Source organism: Argiope bruennichi, chromosome 9 (assembly GCF_947563725.1).
Source record: "Argiope bruennichi chromosome 9, qqArgBrue1.1, whole genome shotgun sequence".
NCBI lineage: Eukaryota > Metazoa > Arthropoda > Arachnida > Araneae > Araneidae > Argiope > Argiope bruennichi.
In genome coordinates, this window is record NC_079159.1 from 30116529 (window position 1) to 30137298 (window position 20770).

The 20770-nt window shown below is 27.3% G+C and overlaps 1 protein-coding gene across 1 annotated transcript in view; it reads right to left on the reverse strand.

Moving 5' to 3' along the window:
* Positions 1 to 242: 242 nt before the first annotated feature.
* LOC129983888 (uncharacterized) overlaps positions 243 to 20770 on the reverse strand; it is a 213050-nt gene continuing 192522 nt past the window's right edge. Inside the window, exons 15-22 of the mRNA XM_056093580.1 lie at positions 16702 to 16971; positions 15686 to 15892; positions 13105 to 13401; positions 12025 to 12237; positions 11718 to 11941; positions 7998 to 8229; positions 6397 to 6543; positions 243 to 644 (exon numbers count right to left, since the gene is read on the reverse strand). Coding sequence (XP_055949555.1) covers positions 640 to 644; positions 6397 to 6543; positions 7998 to 8229; positions 11718 to 11941; positions 12025 to 12237; positions 13105 to 13401; positions 15686 to 15892; positions 16702 to 16971 — 1595 coding nt within the window. The 3' untranslated portion in view covers positions 243 to 639. The remainder of the gene's footprint in view (positions 645 to 6396; positions 6544 to 7997; positions 8230 to 11717; positions 11942 to 12024; positions 12238 to 13104; positions 13402 to 15685; positions 15893 to 16701; positions 16972 to 20770) is intronic.

The following is a 20770-nucleotide window of genomic DNA, read 5'->3' on the forward strand; positions in this document are numbered from 1 at the left end:
GCAAAAGTATATTATTTTAAAACAACTCTATGAAACTATATTTACAAAATGTAAACAATAAGTATGAGTTCCACATATTACTACATTACTACATTTACTAAAAAAAAAACCCACCTGAATTTAGATTATAATTTCTGACATTTTATTAATAAAAAAAATTTTTAAATTTAAAAGAGAAAAACAAATTTTAAAAATATAAAAACAGGCTAAAGAATTTTTAAAATTGAAGTCAGATTAATAAATTCAATAATGCAAGTAAAAAAAAAAACTGATTATATTTGATTTTTTAAAAAGAAATTTAAAAATATGAATATATATAAACATTTCAAATAATAACATACTTCTAGATTTTAAATAGAAATGAGTGATGGAAACAAAATAAAATAATGAAAATAAAGCAGGAATTAAACATAAAATAACAATGTTTACAGTTTTGAAGGCAAATGAAATCTTGGATACAGATAAAGCTTGTTAGTTTCACATTAAAAACAGCACAACAAATATTTGCAATAACTTTTCTTGCAGACAAAAAGAAAACCCTTCTTTCAATCGACATCCATATATAATTGGCCAGTGTTTGGCACTTTAAGCAAAATAAGAGAAAAGAAACGTCTTTTCAGGAACACAAAAAAGCTTTATTCAACCTAAAAGGAAGGGGGGAAAAAGATTATATTAGATTTGAAGAAGAACCAATAAGTTATGCAAAACTGTAATATGTTTGTTACATTCCAGATGCAAAGGGCATTAACGTGTATTTAAAATATTTTCGGAGCCTTTTAGAATGTAAAGTCTATATTATCAAATGTTCGATTTGATCGCGTTTTTTCTGGACTAGAAACTTGTCTCGTGATTTCCATGATAAAAAAACATTTTTGTAAAGAGTTTCCCAAAATTAACACAAGATTTGTATTTGCCACCATTCGTGCAGTAAAGTGTTGACAGCTCTATTCAAAAAAACATTTGACAGCTGATAGTTTATTGCCTAGTAAAATGGAGATTTGAATTAAAATTAATAATGGCATAATAACTCAATTGATTTAATTAATGCAAGATTTGAATTTAAAGAAAACACTGTATTTTTTTCTTTCAATTGTTATATTTTTATTGAATCGTAAAGTACACAGAATAGGATTATGTATGGAATAACACATGGAGCAAATGGCTTCTACAACTTTGCTGGTACATATGCACTCTTTTGTCGAAATATTCCATGACCATTTTGCATAAATGTGGCTGAATTTTGTTGATGCAGCATTGAATTTTCTCCTCCAATGTGCACATGTTTAAAGGCTTGCTGGCATAGACATTTGACTTCAAATAACCCAATAAAAAGAAATCCAAAGGTGTTAAATTACACGATCTAGGGGACAATTGTCAAATTTTCGAACTGCCAGATTTATCATTTTTTAAATTGTTTAACAATGAAAACATCTTGCTCTTCCATGTTCTTGTTCTCCATTTCTTTTCCTTTAAAATTGACAAGAGTATTATTTTAATTCATCTTCTACTACTTTCCCTAATTTATCAATTGTGGTGGGTTTGCATCTAGAAAGAGCTTTTTTCAACAGACAAAAGGCACAATAATCCATAGATGAAAGGCATCAGAATTCCCAGAAATGTGTTGCAAAGACATATATGCAGTATCTGCGCCAGTCTTCATTATTATAAGGAAAGTAGTTGTACCTTTTGAAGCATGATTTGTCACTTTGTTTTGATGAAGTTCTATTCTTCAAAAGTCAATTGAGATAAAGAATTCGAATTGGAATAAAGACATGAAGTTTCTTCTGTCAGTATCGGACGTAAAACTTTCTCTTGATAATACGTTGAGTTGATTTATCATTTTCACCACTTTTTAATTTCCCAATTTTTACTTCCGGAGAGAATCTTGCGATAAGCGCAAAACCCATATGCAAACTTTCTTTTCAGGAAGAACTAGGTTTGTATTTTCCCCTTCGTTTAAGATACTAAATAGACCTTCTTTTGTTGTAGTCATTTAGATTATTCCATGCTTCATTAAGAGTCATAATATATTTCCATTTATCTCTTGTTAAATAGTCTTCATACAGAATTCTACAAATTTTTCTGCGTTAAGCCACATGCCATGCAAAATCTGGATAGCATTATGTTTCCTCTAGCTTTTTTAAATTCCAGTTTTGATTTATTATTTTATTTTTCGTATTATTAAGTTATTTAAAGTTTATTAAGTATTTAAAGATTTTGAAATTGATTTCTGCTTTAGCGAATTTGTTCTTGTTACCAGAGATTTCATTTTAGAAACATTTGAGATAATACATAACTTTTTATGAATATTCCTTTGGAGTCTTCATCTTAGGTAAAAGTAATGATTGATGGATTTTTTTTTTCATATTAATAATGTTGCTTGCTTTGGAACTAATAATTTCACAATATTTTAAATTATCAAAATAGGAATATTTCACTTCGGAAAGTGCACAAACTTATCTTTTAATCAGAAAAAAAAAAAAATATTTAAATGTAGCAGACGATATTTTTATTTGAAATAATAAGTTGACAGAAATTTTTATTACAAAACATTTACTTAAAAAAAAATTCATTATCAAAATCGTTCTAAAAGTTTGTAAATATCTTCTGAAATTTAAAACTTTTTAGTTAAAATCGTATATTTTTTATCACTCCTCAATACATTTCACATTCCACCATTTCTCAGTGAATTAGGCAAAGAAGAGCAAGCCATGGCTGCTATTCTAAAATTACAGTTAATATATATAGCTATATTTTCAAATAATATCACATCAAAAACGCTTAATAGAAAAAGGAGAGTCGCAATGAAAAGCGGATTAGGTTATTGGAATACATTCTGTGCATATAACATTAAAGTATATTATGAAAACGTTTTCTTGATTCAAAATCTGAGATCGATTGAAAACTGTCAGTGTGATCCATATTTATCAAAGAAAGTCTAAATCGTATTGAAAAATATATAGTCACTCAGAATCAGTCTAAAGTTTGATTTCTTTTTTTCTTTCTTTTGTCAAAAATGTAGATTTTTAATTTTCTTTTTGAACCACATAAATATACAGCAAATTTTTGTTTCAAAGCACAAAAAGTTCAGAACACTAATTAACAACAAAAAAAATTATATCTGTGTCATAAAATTAAGGACTAATGGAATTATTATCGAATTAACAGAAATATTATCAATTTTTTGAAAAACGAAAATGTACTATTTGAAGATTTCAATTGATTCTAGCCTATTTTTATTAACAAATTTCTTGTATTTCAAAATTGAAATGTCTATTAGATCTAGGTTTTTATAAGATCTAATTTAGACTAGTTTTGGTGTAAGGAAAATAAAATTTAAAGTAAAAAAAATTGCACATATGTAATGAAATAGCAAATAATTGTATTAAGTACAAAAATGTCAAGTTTAGAATGTTAATGAACAGTAAAAAAAATTGTATCGTTTGTAAAAGTTAGGCCACTCAGAATCTACATGAAAGGACTTACTTTTTTTTAAAAAAAACAAACATTTACTTTACTTTTTAAAAACCAAATGTGTATAGTTTCAAATTTTCAATGCATCCTTTAAATTAATATTAATACTTGTATTTATATTCTACAAACAACAAGCAAGGGAAAAAAAAGAGGCAAAGGGGATTAAAAAAAAAAAAAAAAAATTTTTTTTAAGAGCAAAGTGGGTCTACAAACTACAAAATTAATGTTAAGAGCAAACTAATAATAGTTCATTTACTTAGCAATAGTTAGAAGCTAAGAATTACGAGCAAAGAGAATGAAATAGGGCTAATGTTAGGCAAACTATTAGGCTAATGTTGAAGCAATGGTTTACATGGATTTATCTAAATTGGCAGTTTACAATAATAGAAGAACCATCTCTCATAACTAACGCAAACAACAGACAGAGTCAATTATTGAAACAGGGATTAGCAATATGAAAGAGTTAAAAATAGAAAGAACTGTGAAGTAGATTGCAGAAGCTTCTAAGGAAGTTTGGGATTTCAAACAATGAGATGGGTTTATTAAATCACGGTTGATGGACAAAAAAAATAACTTCCAAAATTTGAAGCGAAATGCTAATCCACATATGCAATTACAACAGTCTAAAAATAAACATGAAATAAGACTTTAATTTTAATGGGAAAACATATAATAATTTTGAATACTGAATGATATTTGTAATCTTTTTTAAGTAAACTTTTTTTTAAGGTTTAATTATTTTTATTTTTCCGTATTTCAAAAAGTAGACTAATCTCATAAGATAAAAAAAATAAGATCAGTCTAGTAAACAGATTCAATATAGAAACGGTTTTTATTTCTGTGGTTGCAAGAAATTTGTTAAGAAAAAGAGTAGACTGTAAGTAAAAGTAACTGTTAACATCTTTAATTGTGAACAATTGGTTATTTTACTGTTACATATTTTTTACTATTAATTAACATTCTAAATGACTTTCTATTAATATTAAGAAACATTCTTTTTATATCTTTTTTTAAAAATAAAAACGTATGTTTTTACCAAAAGTAAATAAATAAATAATACTTCAAGGTCGATATCGAAAGTTTTAAATATTTTTCTAGTTTATAAAAACTGTTTTTTGCTAAGTATCAGACCAAAGTGAAGGTTTTTTTTATCTGCTTCAAATTTTGAATTAATTTATTATAATTACACCCAAATAAACATAATGAAGAGATCAGAATAGAAGTAGAAGCAATTAATACTGTAACAAACAAGAAAACAGGTAGAGCTTGAACCATTGATGTGTTCCATTTAACAATTAAATATAAATAATTAAATTTATTGTTTTATTTTTTTTCTTTTGATGATAATGGTTTATATCATTTTATCTTTCAGATTTGACATGGAAATACCCTCTTTCTTCTTAATTCCATAAGATACAATCTAAAATAAAGTGGCAGGAGTCAAAAGAAAAAAAAAAAATATTTTGCCTTGAAAAGAGTATTTTCCAAGAACTATTTAACAAGTACAAAATTATAATTAATTATTCCAAAAAAAATTCGAATTTTTTTAAATTAAAATTATTTACTAGTTGTTTTCTTAGTTGCTTTCCTTATTATCCCGCATTTTATTGGATTCATATGTATTGCAATGAATTATTATCCTTAGAAAAATCGGGTATAGCAGAATGCAAGATTTGCTTAGTCACATTTATATTCAGTTTGAAGCATAAAAGTAGAGAAAATATTCTGCTTCGATTGGCAGTTTACCAAGTTTTGTTGGAGATGTTAGCCATTGAATGGCACAGCTGGAAATGTAATTTGTTCAATTCTATGGATTGAAGCTGCTGTATAAGTGAGGATAGTTATTTTTAAAATGAATAAAGAAATGTCAATTGTATAAAAGCAAAAATAAGCAGATGATTTTTACAAATAGTGCTTATGAACAAGTGAACTTTGATTAAAGTGGATTAATATTCAACTTATTTCATTTGCCCGAGATAACTCAGTTTATTCTTCTGAGTAAATTGATGATAAAACAATAGGCATTCAAACTAAAAACAATTAAAAACTCCATGAGGAACCTATATACTATGTTTTGTTTTAGTTCCTTATATTTAATAATGGAATAAAAAGATGATCTTTTTTATTAATTTCTTCCAAAACTTTTTAATGGAAGTGGTTAACATTCAATTGCAGTCGAAAGAAAAAAAGGTAGAAATTCATTTTTTATCATAAATATATATATCTGAAAACTTTCAAATTACAAATTTTTTGAAGTTATTTAAGTATTTTTGAAATTTGATTAGACATCATATACTCCAACATTGGTTATCCAGTCATCAGTAACACTTCTTAGAGATATATTACATTTAGCATAGTATCAACAAATTATTGAAGAAGAGATATTACCAAAGAATTTTAATTAAAACAAATATTTTCAATCATTATTTAAAATTATTTAAGGTACCTTTATTATTGACCAAACAATTACTTGTTAGACATTTATCATTTTTTTTTTCATTAAATAGCAAGTACTTTTGCTTTTTTAAAGTCATCATTGCTCAGTTTTACATAATAATAAAAACCCATATTTACCCATATACATCATAATAAACAGCCAGGGACTTCAGTGTTTTTGTATTCATGATGAAAAAAGGTTCCATTCCCCCCCCCCTAACCATGCTAAAAAAAGTTTTCACCAACAGAATTGTTGACCAAAGTTTCGTGTAAAAGGTATTTGCAGTATTTTTTGTTGTTTAACCCTATATATAGCCATAGTTTCCGTTTAATTTCCTTAATAGCTGCGTAAATTCCATAACTGTTGGAGGGTATGAGAGATGCACCAGAATCTCTAAATTTTGTATTGTAATAATTTGATTTCTTCTAAGCATCAATAAATCTTATTGTTGTGAAAACTCCATATAATTATATGCTTTGAATTACCTGAACATGTTTCAGGAATATCACTCGTCCAAAATGAAGACTCCGGGCAGATTTCACATGTAGTTTGGCCTGCAGAAAGTTGGAAATGACCAATAGGACAAGGAACACATATACCATTTTTTTCAATAGTACCAGAAGGGCATTCAACTAAAATTAAAATAATAACAATAAATAAAAAAAAGGTAATCAATACAAAAATAATTATTTGTTACTATAAGCAAATCTTAGGGTAACACTTTTATTTTAAAAACATATTTATGAAAAAGAATAAAGTAAGAAAATAAATGGGATAGTTTATTTTTCATTTTCTTCACACTGAATTCATAAAAAAAAAAAGCAAATCAAACAAACTGAATTAATGAATATTTGACACTAAAATTAATTCAAGATTTTTCCCTAAATTCTTAACAAAGTATACATATTTTTTAAAAAATGATAATGTTGAAATGCATGAATACTGCTGAATAAAAAGGTATTATGAAGATCCTTACTCTTACTCTTGATTTATGAGAAAATTATTTAAATACATAAACTTAAAAACTTAATAACTTGACAGAAATGTAGCAAGATCCATTATATTAATTTTGTATGGAAGATCACAGTTTTTTAAATAATTTTTAACACCCTCTAACAATATTTTAAGTAAAGATAATTTAAGCGTTATGATTTATTTTTATTTAAAATCTCATTTAGATATACTTTTAATCTTTACTGAAATTTGTCAAAATAATTGTCATGTCTCTATATTTTTTCTTAATTCATACACAATACAGGAAAGGCAAAAAAATTCAAATAATGTTCAAATAAATATACGGCAACAGCACTTAATGCATCATTGGAAAATTCTTTAAGTTTCTTCATCCTCCCCCCCCCCCCGGTAAGATAGTTTATTTCATCATTTTTCATTTACTCTCAATTTTAACCTTATGTTATTTAAGTCAAATATATTTCTTTCTAACTAGTTATGCTTGCTAAGATTATCTTTTGTTATGTATATTAAAGTTCAACAAAGTTGGAGTTTAACTTTGATTTACTTTTCCCACAGGAAGAATAATTTGCACATGGAGACAAAGTTGGAACACGTTCCTTCACACCAGAAAGACTAGAGAAAAATCGCAGACATTTTTTCCCTTTAGTAATTTTATTAAGAGAGTTCAATATGGACTTCTTTGCCATGTGCCAATATTAGAAAGATAATCTTAGTATCGTTAAAAGGAATTCATAGATACTGGAGATTTTTATTCCTTCGTTCATTTTGTGAGAAACAAAGAATCAACAATTTTTTAAAGTGTGTGTTAGAAATAATAATAATAATAAATGAGATTTGGATCAGAAAATAAAATAAAATTTTAGAATAAAGTAACATGGAATAATTTGAGATTTAAATTTATATCTTTACATGTATCGCAGATAAAAGTAAGTTCCCTATATAATCTTTTTATCACAAAAGTTTGTAAATAATTACACCAATGCAACTATCAGTAAAAGTAATCAGAAGAAAATATTCATATATATGAACAATTTTAATAAACATTTGTGCATCATTTACCAATAATATTAAGTTTTTAAATGGAAAAGGTTTTGCCTTTTGTTATACATACCACACTTGTTTGTGCTTAGATCAACAGCATATCCATCCTTTTCACAGACTAAGAAAAAATGAGACTGCTTATACGAATCTTGGAGCAATTCCACACCTAAATTTAGCAAATCTTTCTTAAACTTAGAATCCCTTGATTTTATCTCTTTTTGAGTGACATCTAATAGTGTATCAATTTTTATTTCTGCATCTGGAACTTCAGACTTTTCATAATCAGATGGGTCATAGGAAGCCTATAAATAAATAAGAGGTATCTTAATATACACATATTAAAAATAATGGCATAATTAGCTTTTTACGGCTACCATAAAGTGCCAAAATTTTTTTCGCCAAATTATAAAAATATACTCTAGTATTATATTATATATATATATATATATATATATAAATGCCAAACTGGCAAAAATTTTTCTTGGAACTTTTTGATTGCCATTACAACCGACAAGTACCAATATAATTAAGAATATAAAAAAGTAGAAACATTTTTTCAAAAATTATAATTTTTCATGAAAAAATTATAAAGTATAATATTAAAATGTATCATAATTTAATAATGTAAATGTTTCAAAAGATAAATTATAAAACATTTTATCTCTCCTCCGATTTTAATTTCGTAAATATAACATGATTTAAATTCTGTAATAAAGGGCAACAATCAGATTAATTTATTCATATTTAGGATTTGAAATTGAAAAATTATTGAAGTTCATAAAACTAAAATTTTAAATCTCTAAAGTAAAATAACACTTTTGAGCTGCTTAAACGATAATCCTTAACATCCAACTTGTTTTAAGTTCATTATTCTTTCAAGTTTAATTTCTTTCAACATTATTAAATAATGATTTATACATAATTAAACCAAATTAGTTCTGTTTTAAAAATAACTACTTTTAGCAATTCATTATATAATTTTCAGTAGCAGGCAATAAATTAAGCAGAAAAGAACATCAGAAAATTTCACAGTAAAATATAGTGAATTTAAGATATAGGCACAACTAAAAATATTATATTATTGAATGACCAATGAAAAAAAAAATCATAATGTCAAGAATCCAAAAAACATTCAGCTTATATCTTCAGAGCATCAAGTATTTCAGCATCTTTCATTATAAAATTTTGATGTAAATAGAATGCTGTAACTGTTCATGGAAAGAGTAAGTCCACATATTATAGTTTAGGCAAGATTTCCTTTTTATTTTTTGGGTATTTATTTTTTATAGGTTGAACTAAATAGTTTAGCGATACGTGATGCACGGGGATAGAACCTGGGACCTTGCGGTTCGGAGTCCATAACTTAACCATTATGCAAAAGCCCTTGCACGTGCAGCGTAGTTCTTAACTGGCTTATATGCTATTCACCACAGATTCTCCCTCCAGTGAGTCGGAGGTGAGACGAACGATATGGGTGTTGAGTGGCGATTTATTGAGCTGTTGTCTAATGGGCCTGTACCCAGTTGAGTAGCGCCAAGTGTTATGGCGAGCGTGTGTCGGTGAGTGGTTGCTGATACTGTGTCAAGTGAGTCTGACGACTTTGGCTGCGGGTAGATGGCGTCACAACAGTTGTTACGAAAGTTGAAGGTTCATCATCCAAGGTCACCAATTTAGCGATACATGATGCGCGAGGATAGAACCTGAGACCTTGTGGTTCTTTAACCATTATGCAAAAGCAATTGCTCGTGCAGCGTAGTTCTTAACTGGCTTATATGCTATTCACCACAATAGCAAATAATATTTTTTCTTTAAAATAACGGCTAGATACTTCCATTTTTGACAATATTTCAACAATGAAATAACTGGAGAAAATCAACCAATAAATTGGTTATTTGTGCAGAATTTTATGGCGAGATATCCAGTTTTCTGAATGAAAATGGAAGCTTTCATGAATTGAGCAGGCAAAATTACATTTCTTTCTTAGTTAAAAAGATATAATTATACAAATAAAAAGATTTACAAGCTTAAAAAATTAAATAATATCAAGCATGAATAATACCAATACAATTATGTATTGAAGTTTCACTCTTGGAATAAAGTTTAAATATAAATTTTGAACTTCATAGTTTTTTAAAAAAATTATCCATTTATAAATATGTTAAATATTATGAAATATTCAAAACATCATGTATATGACAAACCCGATTGTAATGTGACAATTGTAAATTTTTTTTTAAAAACTATAATCAAGCTTGTCATTTGTTATCTAGAATTTTTATTTGATTCAAATATTTTGTTAAATATTTAATTGATTTATTTATCTTGTTTATCTTCTAATTTCCAGGTCTAAAATAGAAATTAAAATAATAAATTTTAAAAATTAAACAATATGCTTCACTTTGTATATCTACAGTCATTTATTTGAAAAAAAAGTGTAGATTTCGAGCAAAATATAAACTCTTGATTCGCAAATTTCCTCTCTACTAATAATAGGAGTCAGTTTGTTGGACGAGAGTCAGACCCTTCACAGAAAAAATCCCTGGTTTGAATCTTTGCCTGAGGGTGACCTTTGAAAAAGTCTTCGGGCCAGATTCATTTTATCTTCCTTTTTGAATTTTGACAATAAACTTAATATTTATTTCTAATTCTATTTTGGTTAGAGTATCAGTCTGTTAGTATTTACAAGAAAAAGTGTTTGAGAGCTATAACATTTGGCACAAACATATTTTGGATGGAGAGGATGTCCAATTCAGTGAAATTATTTTAAAATATTTTGATTAGAATTTTAATTAAAAATTAAGCAATATTTTAAAATTGTTTCTAATGATAATGTCTAGAAATATTATTATATAAAAATGAATTTTATGTCATTTCAAAATACAAAAAGCTTGTCTCTTTAATTATATCAATTTAGAGATGATGCAATTTTTGAATTTCAACAAAATAGATAATGAACACAAAAACGTTTTTAATACCATTTCAAAATATATATAAAAAATAGTCTATTTAATGATTCAAATTTAATTTTCTCACAAACATTTCCTGAAATTTGACAATTTTTTAAAAATATCTTTATGTACAATTGTTATTATTGCAATGAAATTCAAATTGTTTTCATTTGTTTCATCAAATATTTAATCATCAGATTTTTTTCCATTAGTAAAAGCACAGAAATATTCTGTTTAATATATAATGAGGAATAGGAAAATGAAACACAGTATTAAAAAAGCTTAGAAAATAGAAATCCTGGATAGTTATATTTTTAATAAAACTATGATGAAACTAGACTCTGTTAGGATGGTTCATATACACAATAAATAGAACAGTTCTAAGGCTGTTCAATTTCAACTCTCCCAATTTCATGACTATATATATATATATATATATATATATATATATATATATATATATGATCTTGAAGGAATAATGGTTATTAAGTCATAGATAAGAAGTTTAAATGAAATTAATTACAACCAATATTCCATACTAATTAGTTGGTGGTTAAAAATAAAAATGCTTAAATAATAAAGCAAAAATAAAAGGTAGTATTCTTAATGCTGAATTAAATCTTATTTCAACTACGATTTTTAACCAAAAATAATGTAACTAAATTTTTAATTTAAGTACTTCTTCATAAAGAATTAATTCTTTCTTTTTCTAATTTGGAAACATAAATGCAAATAACAATAATGGTAGAGTTATAATTATTAAAAGTGAAATAATCATAACTCTCTAATTATTTATCTGAAGAGAAGAAAAAAGTAAATTATTAAATGGAAAGAAATTAAACCTTTAGTAGCCAGGTGTTGTTAATTGTGTGTCTTTTATTTGAAGGGTCCATGAAACAGCTGACATTGAAAAAACTACAATTAACAGAATGGCACATTTGTTCATTCATAACAACCAATAAATCCTGGATAGTACTTGGCAATTCAGATTCGTAAATCTCATCGCAGCGTTCAACATATGCTTTGAAAGTCAGTTCTACCTCAACAAATGTGTTTTGTAATCGACCTATAAAAATAGAGAAAAACAGTTTTAAATCCACAGCTCATAAATGAGAAAATTTTTTAATCCTTTGTATAAAAAAATCTTACCCAAACACTCTGGCAGTAAATGAGAGTTGTATAATTTTTCGTGAATCCACAAACCATCTATACCATCACATTCAAGTTTTCCAGAATTTAATAGCTCATGTTTAGATGAAAATTCATAACCATCATCACAGCTGATGTTACAGTATACTGGAGGTTCATATGAGCAGTTGACAGAGCCTTTATGTGGCGGTTCAATAAGCTTACAAATTTTATCTAAAAAGAATATTTAAAAAATAAATTTGCAGGAAAATGAGAATATAAAATTATTTGCTTTTAAGGTGCCAATATAAATTATTTCTACAATATTACATAATTATGAGTACCTTTAACCCACCCTTATAGCATTGTAAATTATTCACAAGCTTAAATTATAATAAACTAAACACTCAAAAATCATTCTCAATTTCTTTGTGAACTTTTTGTGATATTTTTGCAAAATTCATCAGTGAATTTGGTTTTTCTATCCAGTTTTTTGATGACGGAACTTTATATTTCTAATATGAAAATATTCATCTAATTTACAATGACTCTTTTATTGTAAAGCTGTAAAAGATACACTTAAGTAAAATGTCTTTTGCAAAGAAAAGAACTGAACACTATTATACAAAATAAACAAATGATTCTCATATTTGGTTTTATTATAACATTTAGAAAGATATTACAGAAGAATTACTCAGCAATATTATAATAAACTAACATCTTATTTGAAGAATTCTAGCTAAAACTTTTCTTTAAAGAAATCTATAACTTATATTAATAAAATAAATATTTTGATTCTACAAAAATAATAAATTCAGCCATGAAAAGAACATTGCATCTCACATTCAAAATCTTAAATCTAAATGCATGTATAAAAACAGAATACTCTTCTACAATGCAATATTACAGTTTTCTTGAAATGTAGAAACACAGTAGTAATGTAATGACATATTTTTAGTATTTCTTATGACTAATGTAGATTAAAAAATCAGTTAAATAAAAACTTGTACTATATAATGTACCTTTACTACTTTTTAAATCAATCAAATATATTTATAGACTTTTGATGTTTTACTTCAATAGTCAAATAAGTATACTTACATGGTTGTTCTGTTGTAGAAAATATTTCAGCATGTTCTACTGTAGTTGTAGTTACTGATTTGTTGTTCACCAGATCAAGATAAAAGTGACATTTTGCAGAAGTATCAAGTTCAAGGTCCTGTGCAGTGCATTGTACTTCATATTCCCCATAATCTTCAAAGGTTTCAGGTAAGCAAGTAATATAAACTGATGTGTCGTGTGCAGTATCAAATATTGGGAGTGATATATTTATCAAAGATAAATCATTTGTGTATACAGTAGAATTCTCACATCCAGAAACCAATATTGGTGATTCAGCTGTAAAATATTATCAGAAATGAAATGAAAAGTCCATGGAGAATAAGAAAACTATTTAACACTCCATCTTAGAAAATGGATAAATGAAATGCATTTTTAACACATATTGGAATATACAAATTCTGCTCAATTAAGTGAATGATCAAAGCAAATATAGTTTCATTTTGCAGAAGATATTAGCATAAAACAATTGTATTTTAAATATATTAAAATGTAATATTAACAGGAATATTTGAACACTTTTTGATTCAAAATAACAAGACAGACTGCCATGATTTCATTGGGGTACTATAATTAAACAACTGTTCCATCAGAATTTATTTAATATCTCTATTTATAATATGATATCTTTAAATCTAATTTAAATCTTGATTTCCTAATTTTAATCTTAATTTAGCCCATATTAACTTCATTCTAACATGTTCTCTTATTTCCTGATCTAATTCCCTCTCTTTATTTAATTATTTTTAACCATTTAAATTGGTGACTTATGCATTTTTTCATGCTGAGAGTGAAGGGATAAGATTCCCTTGCCTACGTCAATATGTAGCAAAGAAATCCCTATTAGAATCTGATAGTAAAATCACTAAAGGGAAAATTTCGGTCACTTTGCTGTTATATCGCGATGTAAAGAGATGTCAATTTATCATCACCTCTCCTCTTCACAAATTACGACTACATGTAAAATAAATCGAAATAAAAATCTCAAATGTTTCTTCTTTTCCGCCAAGCATCTGCTAAAACATGTTTACACGCACATATTATATATGTTAACCATTAACCTATATATTTATATATCGGAATATTTCATGGGATACTTACAGAAGATTCATTTATATCAATAATAATATACTCCATGACTTTGCGATAATATAATTAATAAAGTATTGTGATAAATAGCAATTTGATTCATAGCAAAAGCATCTGGATGCATTCACAAAAATGGTATACAAAAGCAATTCAAAACAATTTGATATCAGAGATTATAATAAATAACAAATTTATAGTAATTTTATAATGGATTTATATGTTTAGTAAGATATCATTAAACCATTAAAAATATGATGCTAATGGAAATAATTCTGAGGACATATACAATATTTTATCTCACTACTAAAAAGCATAAAAATTAATTAAAAATTTTAAATTGAATAATATTTTATTGAAAATCATTAATCATAGCTATAAAAGAAAGATGGGTAGCGCAACATGAAAAAGTGGCAATGTTACAAAATGCAATTGCAAGCCTCAACATCTAAAACATATATTTACAAGCAGTTTCAAGACTGAAGAGAGAGAAGACACTCTGAATTTTTAAACTTTGCTTTATTTCATCCTGGGAGGCATAATTTATGTACAAAAAGTGTGGATGGAACTGATGTCTGTTCACAAGCGATACAAGAGCAGAAGCACAAAGGAGACATATATTTATCCCCAATGATTATATACTGCGAGATTCTGATAGGGATGTCTTCACATGTGTCGTTTTAGGTAAGGGAAAAGTAGGTATATTTTAAAAGAATTTGCGTAGCTTGACAAATTATTTAAATAAAGCTTAAATTATTTAAATAAAAAAAGTGGAATTAGATCAGAAAATAAGAGCAAATTTTAGATTAAGTTAATATGGGTTAAATTAAGATAAAAATTTAGAAATTAATTAGAATTTAATTTAGATTTAGAGATATCATTGCAAACATATGCTACACAAACATGACTTATTTGCAGCTACTGGATCGATGAAAGAGGCAATTTTATTAGCCATCAAATATATATGTAAACAATTATTTCCACTTTATTTTGAAATTGTTCAATTAACCCTTTAAAGGGCCATTTTTTTCTAATCATGGTATATTAAAATATTTTTAGGATTGAGATTGGCATAAGAAAAGTGATTTATTTAACTTATTAGATAAATTTAATTTGATTAATTAATTAATTTGTTTAATTAATAATTAAGTAAAAAATCAAAACATGGAATTTTGTGCGAGATAAGGAACTGAAGTATCTAAGTTTCTGTCTTATTGAAAAAAAGCATCAGAGCTAATACCAATCTATATAACTTCCTTCGAAGATTGATAAGTTTAATGGGAAGCATACTTCTCATGCCCTTGAAAGGGTTAAACAAATTCCAATTTCAACAGACTTGATTTTTTAAAAATATTTTCCCTCAAGCATATTTTTTATGCTATAAAATATTCTTAATGCAAGTTAATCGACAGTATGATCTTCATTTTTATACATAACCATACAGAATGAAAAAATAATAATTAAAAAATAAACCTACACTTCAAACAAAGAGGGTTGGATGAGACATTCCACTCTCCATTAGAAAGACATACAGAAATTGACATATTTAGTTGGCTGGTAGGAAGTGTAAATCCTTCATTACATATAATTTCACAAATTGTTCCAACTGAATAAAGTTTGGAAATGGTAGAATTACAATGTACAAATCCATTTTCAATTTTCTCTGGATATGAACAGCTAATTTCTATAACGAAATAACATATGTTGTTATGATAAGAAAAAAAACAACAACTTAAAATTGTATATAACAGATAAATATTTCAGATCAAAAAATTTTGAAAAAAATATGAAAAACAAAAACTCTTAGTATTTGATATTTCAAATGAATGTTTTCATGATAACATTCCCACTATTAATGCAAACAAAGAAAAAAAAAACATTTTATAAAAAAATATTAGTAATCATTTACTTTGCTACCTGAAACACCAATATAAAACATTACATTCAAACACACATTAATTTTATGAAATAAAATAATTCAAATTGCCGAAGAACAAAAATATCATTTAAATATCTTTATTATACATAGATAAAATTTGTCACAATAAAATTTAACTTCACTATTAAATCACTGTCAAGCCTATAAAGGGATTAAATAAGGATAAAATAATATTAAAAGTAAATCCCATGCAAAAATTCTATTTCCAAAATCCTTTTTTAGACCAAAGTACAGAATATTATTCAGATGCCTTTATCAAGGTCTCCAAAGTCAATTTTTGCAAGAAAATCGAAAAGGAAGATATATTTTATTTACTCAAAATCTAGAACAAAAGGTTAGGAATTGTCCCCACTGACCTTTGAGTAAATCTTCACCCAATCTAAAGAGTTGACCTTATCCCCATAAAAAAATTCATAGCTTTATAATTATTATATATGTATATATATAGATAATTTGCATATTAAGATGAGGATAATATAATTAAAAAAATCGTACACAACAAATTAAGCAATAGAAAATTAGATATTAAAAAATATTGTATTTAATTCAACTACCTTCTCGTGATAGTGCAGCCACATTATTTGGTACCTGAACATCCAGCATAAAAGAGCAAGAACCATTAACTCTCAATTCAGGATCATACGCTAAACAGCTTATATTCTGTTCAGCATATTCTGTGATATTTTCTGGTTCGCAAACTGCTTTAATAGTTGCTCCACTTGAAGATATAAATTGTGGAACATTGTACTGAAAAGTGGCAAGATCTTCAACAGTCACTGAATAATCAAGACAAGAGTCAGCTTCAGGAACTGGAGGTGCCTGATCTAGATAAAATAAATATAGGATTTGTATTAAGAATTGCAAATGATGATTATTTATGAGAAATATTTTGACTTTAGTATCTATCACTCTACAGGCATAACAAAATACAATTAACAAAACTTCTACAACCTTTAAATGCAATGTGTATTAAGAAATGAGGTTATACTTTTTAAAACCTTCATACACATTATAGTGAACGAACCCATCTATTATTAGTTATTAAAACCGTTGGTAGTGTAATTTTGTGTTATAAAGATATGCTTCAAGCAAACACTAATATTTCAAGGATATCGCGAAAAAGGAAAGCTTCTTTAATAATCGTCTTCTTTATAACAAATCTACATACAAAACTATAATAATCATAGACACAAAATCAGTTTATGAGCATTCCTTTAAACATCATTAAAGCATAAAATACAGAGATAATGCTTTGAATATCTCATGAAGTGATTAAGAAAAGTATTATCATGCAATGGGAAATTGAGCCATCAAGTTTTCTCTGCTAAATGATTCATCACAAAAAGAAAATGTACCCTTCTTATATACAAACACAAAATCTATCTGCTTATCTGTGATGTTCATTATTAACATTATTATAACCAAATGTAACAAAACTTTTCTAACTAGGCGTAGACTGAATAGCCCTGTGGTAGAATGCTATGAAATGAAGGTGACAGTTCACAAGATCATATCTGACTGCAGGCAAGTTGCCTAAAAATTGTTTTGTTTTTGATTTACTTTCTATTATTTCTTGTTTGTTCTAGAATGTTCTTATATTTTCTGTATCTTTCTAAATCTGGAAGATTCCAGTCATTTTGTCTTGTAGATAAAAACAAATGCAAGGTTTAATTCCTTGCATAAAGTCTTGGGTTGAAATTAGCAAGTGACTTTAGTTAATACACAGTTTATCTATGCGACAATATTAATAATGTGCCTAACATTATATCATGTCTGTGTTAACTTATTATTGACTAGTTGTTAACAACACTAACAGCAATTAGCTTTAATTGTTGTTATTTAATGAAGATAAATATTTATTTTTTTCCTATTCCGTTTATTTAGGTTGATAAAATAATATAATTTTCTACATAACTTTATGAGATGTACAAACTAATAAATAAATAAAAACTTGTAATTCATATCTTCAGAACATTATCGTATATTCAAAAACAGAATAACAGCATACATATTATGATGAAATGACATTTCTGAGAATAAGAGAAGAAATAATGCAATTACATTTTGAATTGCAGAAATGAACTACTTAACATCGATCTACACTTCGTAAAAATAACCACTGTAATTAAATTTTTTTTTTTTTTAACCATCAGAAACAAATGAAATTTTTTAGTCCACAATAAGTGTACCAAATTTAAAAACAAATAAATAAAGTCTAAAAATTTATATGGGCTCTCAAAATATTTAATTTTTATTGAAACACATTTATTTAAAAAATTGCAATAAAATGATGATGCTAAAATTGCATTGATAAAATTCCCACTTAGTTTGACATATGTTAGTATATATACATATATTTTGTATTTTATGCAAAATCCTTTGTAAGCTGTTAGTTTTGAAACTCTGGCAGGATTAATGCTACGTGTGCTGCATCTTGCAATAAAATTTTATAAAAACAGATAATTGCTAATGCTGACAAATTCTCACATGGAAGTCATCTCATATATAAACTTTCGATTATTTCTAATTTATTCAAACATACTTCTAAAATCCAAGTTTAATGACAGCACTCAAAGCATCTTAAATTTACAATGCGTATAACTAGTTGGTATCCAAATATTAAGCATAATTGTTAGTTACATGGAAATGAAGGAAGTCAGGTTAGAATAGCGGTCATAAAAAAGGAAAAAGTTAAAGTAATAATAACCACTTCTATTACCCAAAGAAAAAAGAAAAGTGAGTATAAGAGGAGTTCACACTTTATCGAAAAACAAATGAAATAAATAAGTTATGCTGCAGTTTAATAAGAATGTGTATTAAAGAATTTGAGAGCTGATGATACTTGATATGATGGTGCAGATGAATAGTAGACTCAAAGAGTTCCAAACATCATGAAGATCTCTTTTCAGTTCTGGAACAGAACTGAAAAGATGATGGACATCGATGAGCTGTATGTTACTCTAACACATTCTACATAGAATTCACATCAGATGATTGAGTAGGCCACAGTATGTGTTGAATATTTTCCATTTCTAAAAGTCATCAATCAGGCCTGGTTGGTGACAGGGTGAATTATCATTATTAAATATGAAGTCATGATCGACGGAACCTCCAAACAGGCGAAAATACAGTGATGATCAAATTTCACAGACACCATTTCAAAGATATTAAAGCGTACATGGCTATCCAGCATAATGCCTAGCAATGGCACAATTCTCTTTATAGGAAAACGATACCTTTATGTGATATTTCCCTTATGAAAAGAAATTTCAAGTACTTGTCATATCATTAGACGATGGAAATTAGTGTTCAGACTAAAGACAGATTGGTTACTGAATATCATATTGGTCCATTGTCCCATATTTTAGTACTGATGTTGCAAACTCTAGTTTAAAGCAGCGCATTTATGCTTAGATATGTGAGAAATACAAAATGTTGGTTATCTGGGATATTGATCAACATGAGTGAGTTTCCTGTAAAAAGTCTGTGTGGAAACTCGTAATTCTGTCGGGGTTGTGAGTGATGAACCAAATTCTCAGACACAACATGTCTCTATGACGTTAAACGATTATTGCCAGATATTTAGCCTCGGCAAACAGTTGGGCTCTTGGGCAACCTGGTGTAGGTGGCCTGTTAATATTTCCTGCTATATGAAACTTTTGTCATAGTGCAGAGGCACATTCAGAATCCGAGACACTTCGGTTTGTGACTGTCCGGATATAAGCTTTCTACAGCTTCTTCCATTTGCAAACACGTCCAATTGAAGTCTATGTGCTATCATTCTCAATGTACCGTCTATGGACATCTGTTTAATCGTTAACAATATTATATATATCAACTATATGCACTTTAGTTTAAATTAATTATATTAACATTCCGTTTTAAAGCAACGCTAGGGTTATTTGGGAACAGGACCTCGTAATTTTGAATCACGTTCAGATGAAGAGGATATCTCCTCTGGACTCCTCTCTCTGAATTTCTGCACCATCCAGCTGGAGGACATTCGACCCCCGACAGATTTAACCTTTAACCTTTTCGCCGTCCTCTCTAGCCCACGAAAATTTGTTTTTCGTCGCATTAGAACAAACAAAAATAAAAACTCAAACATTTACAAAGCGTTTTAAACGTTTAAAAGTTTTAAAATGTAGAACACTTCCAATGCGTTACGGCCGTCCTGCAGAAGTTGCATTTGGACGCGCTAGACACGTTATGGATGACAAAGAGTTTAAAGTGCACCAAACTCGCTTACACCGCAGTTCTTCAGTGGAATCGGGTCTCGAACTGTAACCCCACGATCCCAAAGCCGAGGCCTTATCACCACATCACTGTGGTCCTCATGAATTGTATGCAGCAGACGTCTTGAATATTTAAATTGTACATTGTAATGTTTCGCATAAAGACAAATTTTCATCAGATGATTCTTCAAAAATTATTTCGAATAAATTCACTATTATTTAAGGATTTTTATCATTTTATAAATAAAGCTTAACTTTTGGGCAATAGTGTATAACAATTTGTAACAAAGGTTTAATAAATTCTACACAAAAAATTGATTTTAAAGTTTTTCTGTATAATAAGTAGGTAATTTTTATTTAAAAAAAATCCTCTTAAATATCTCTTTAC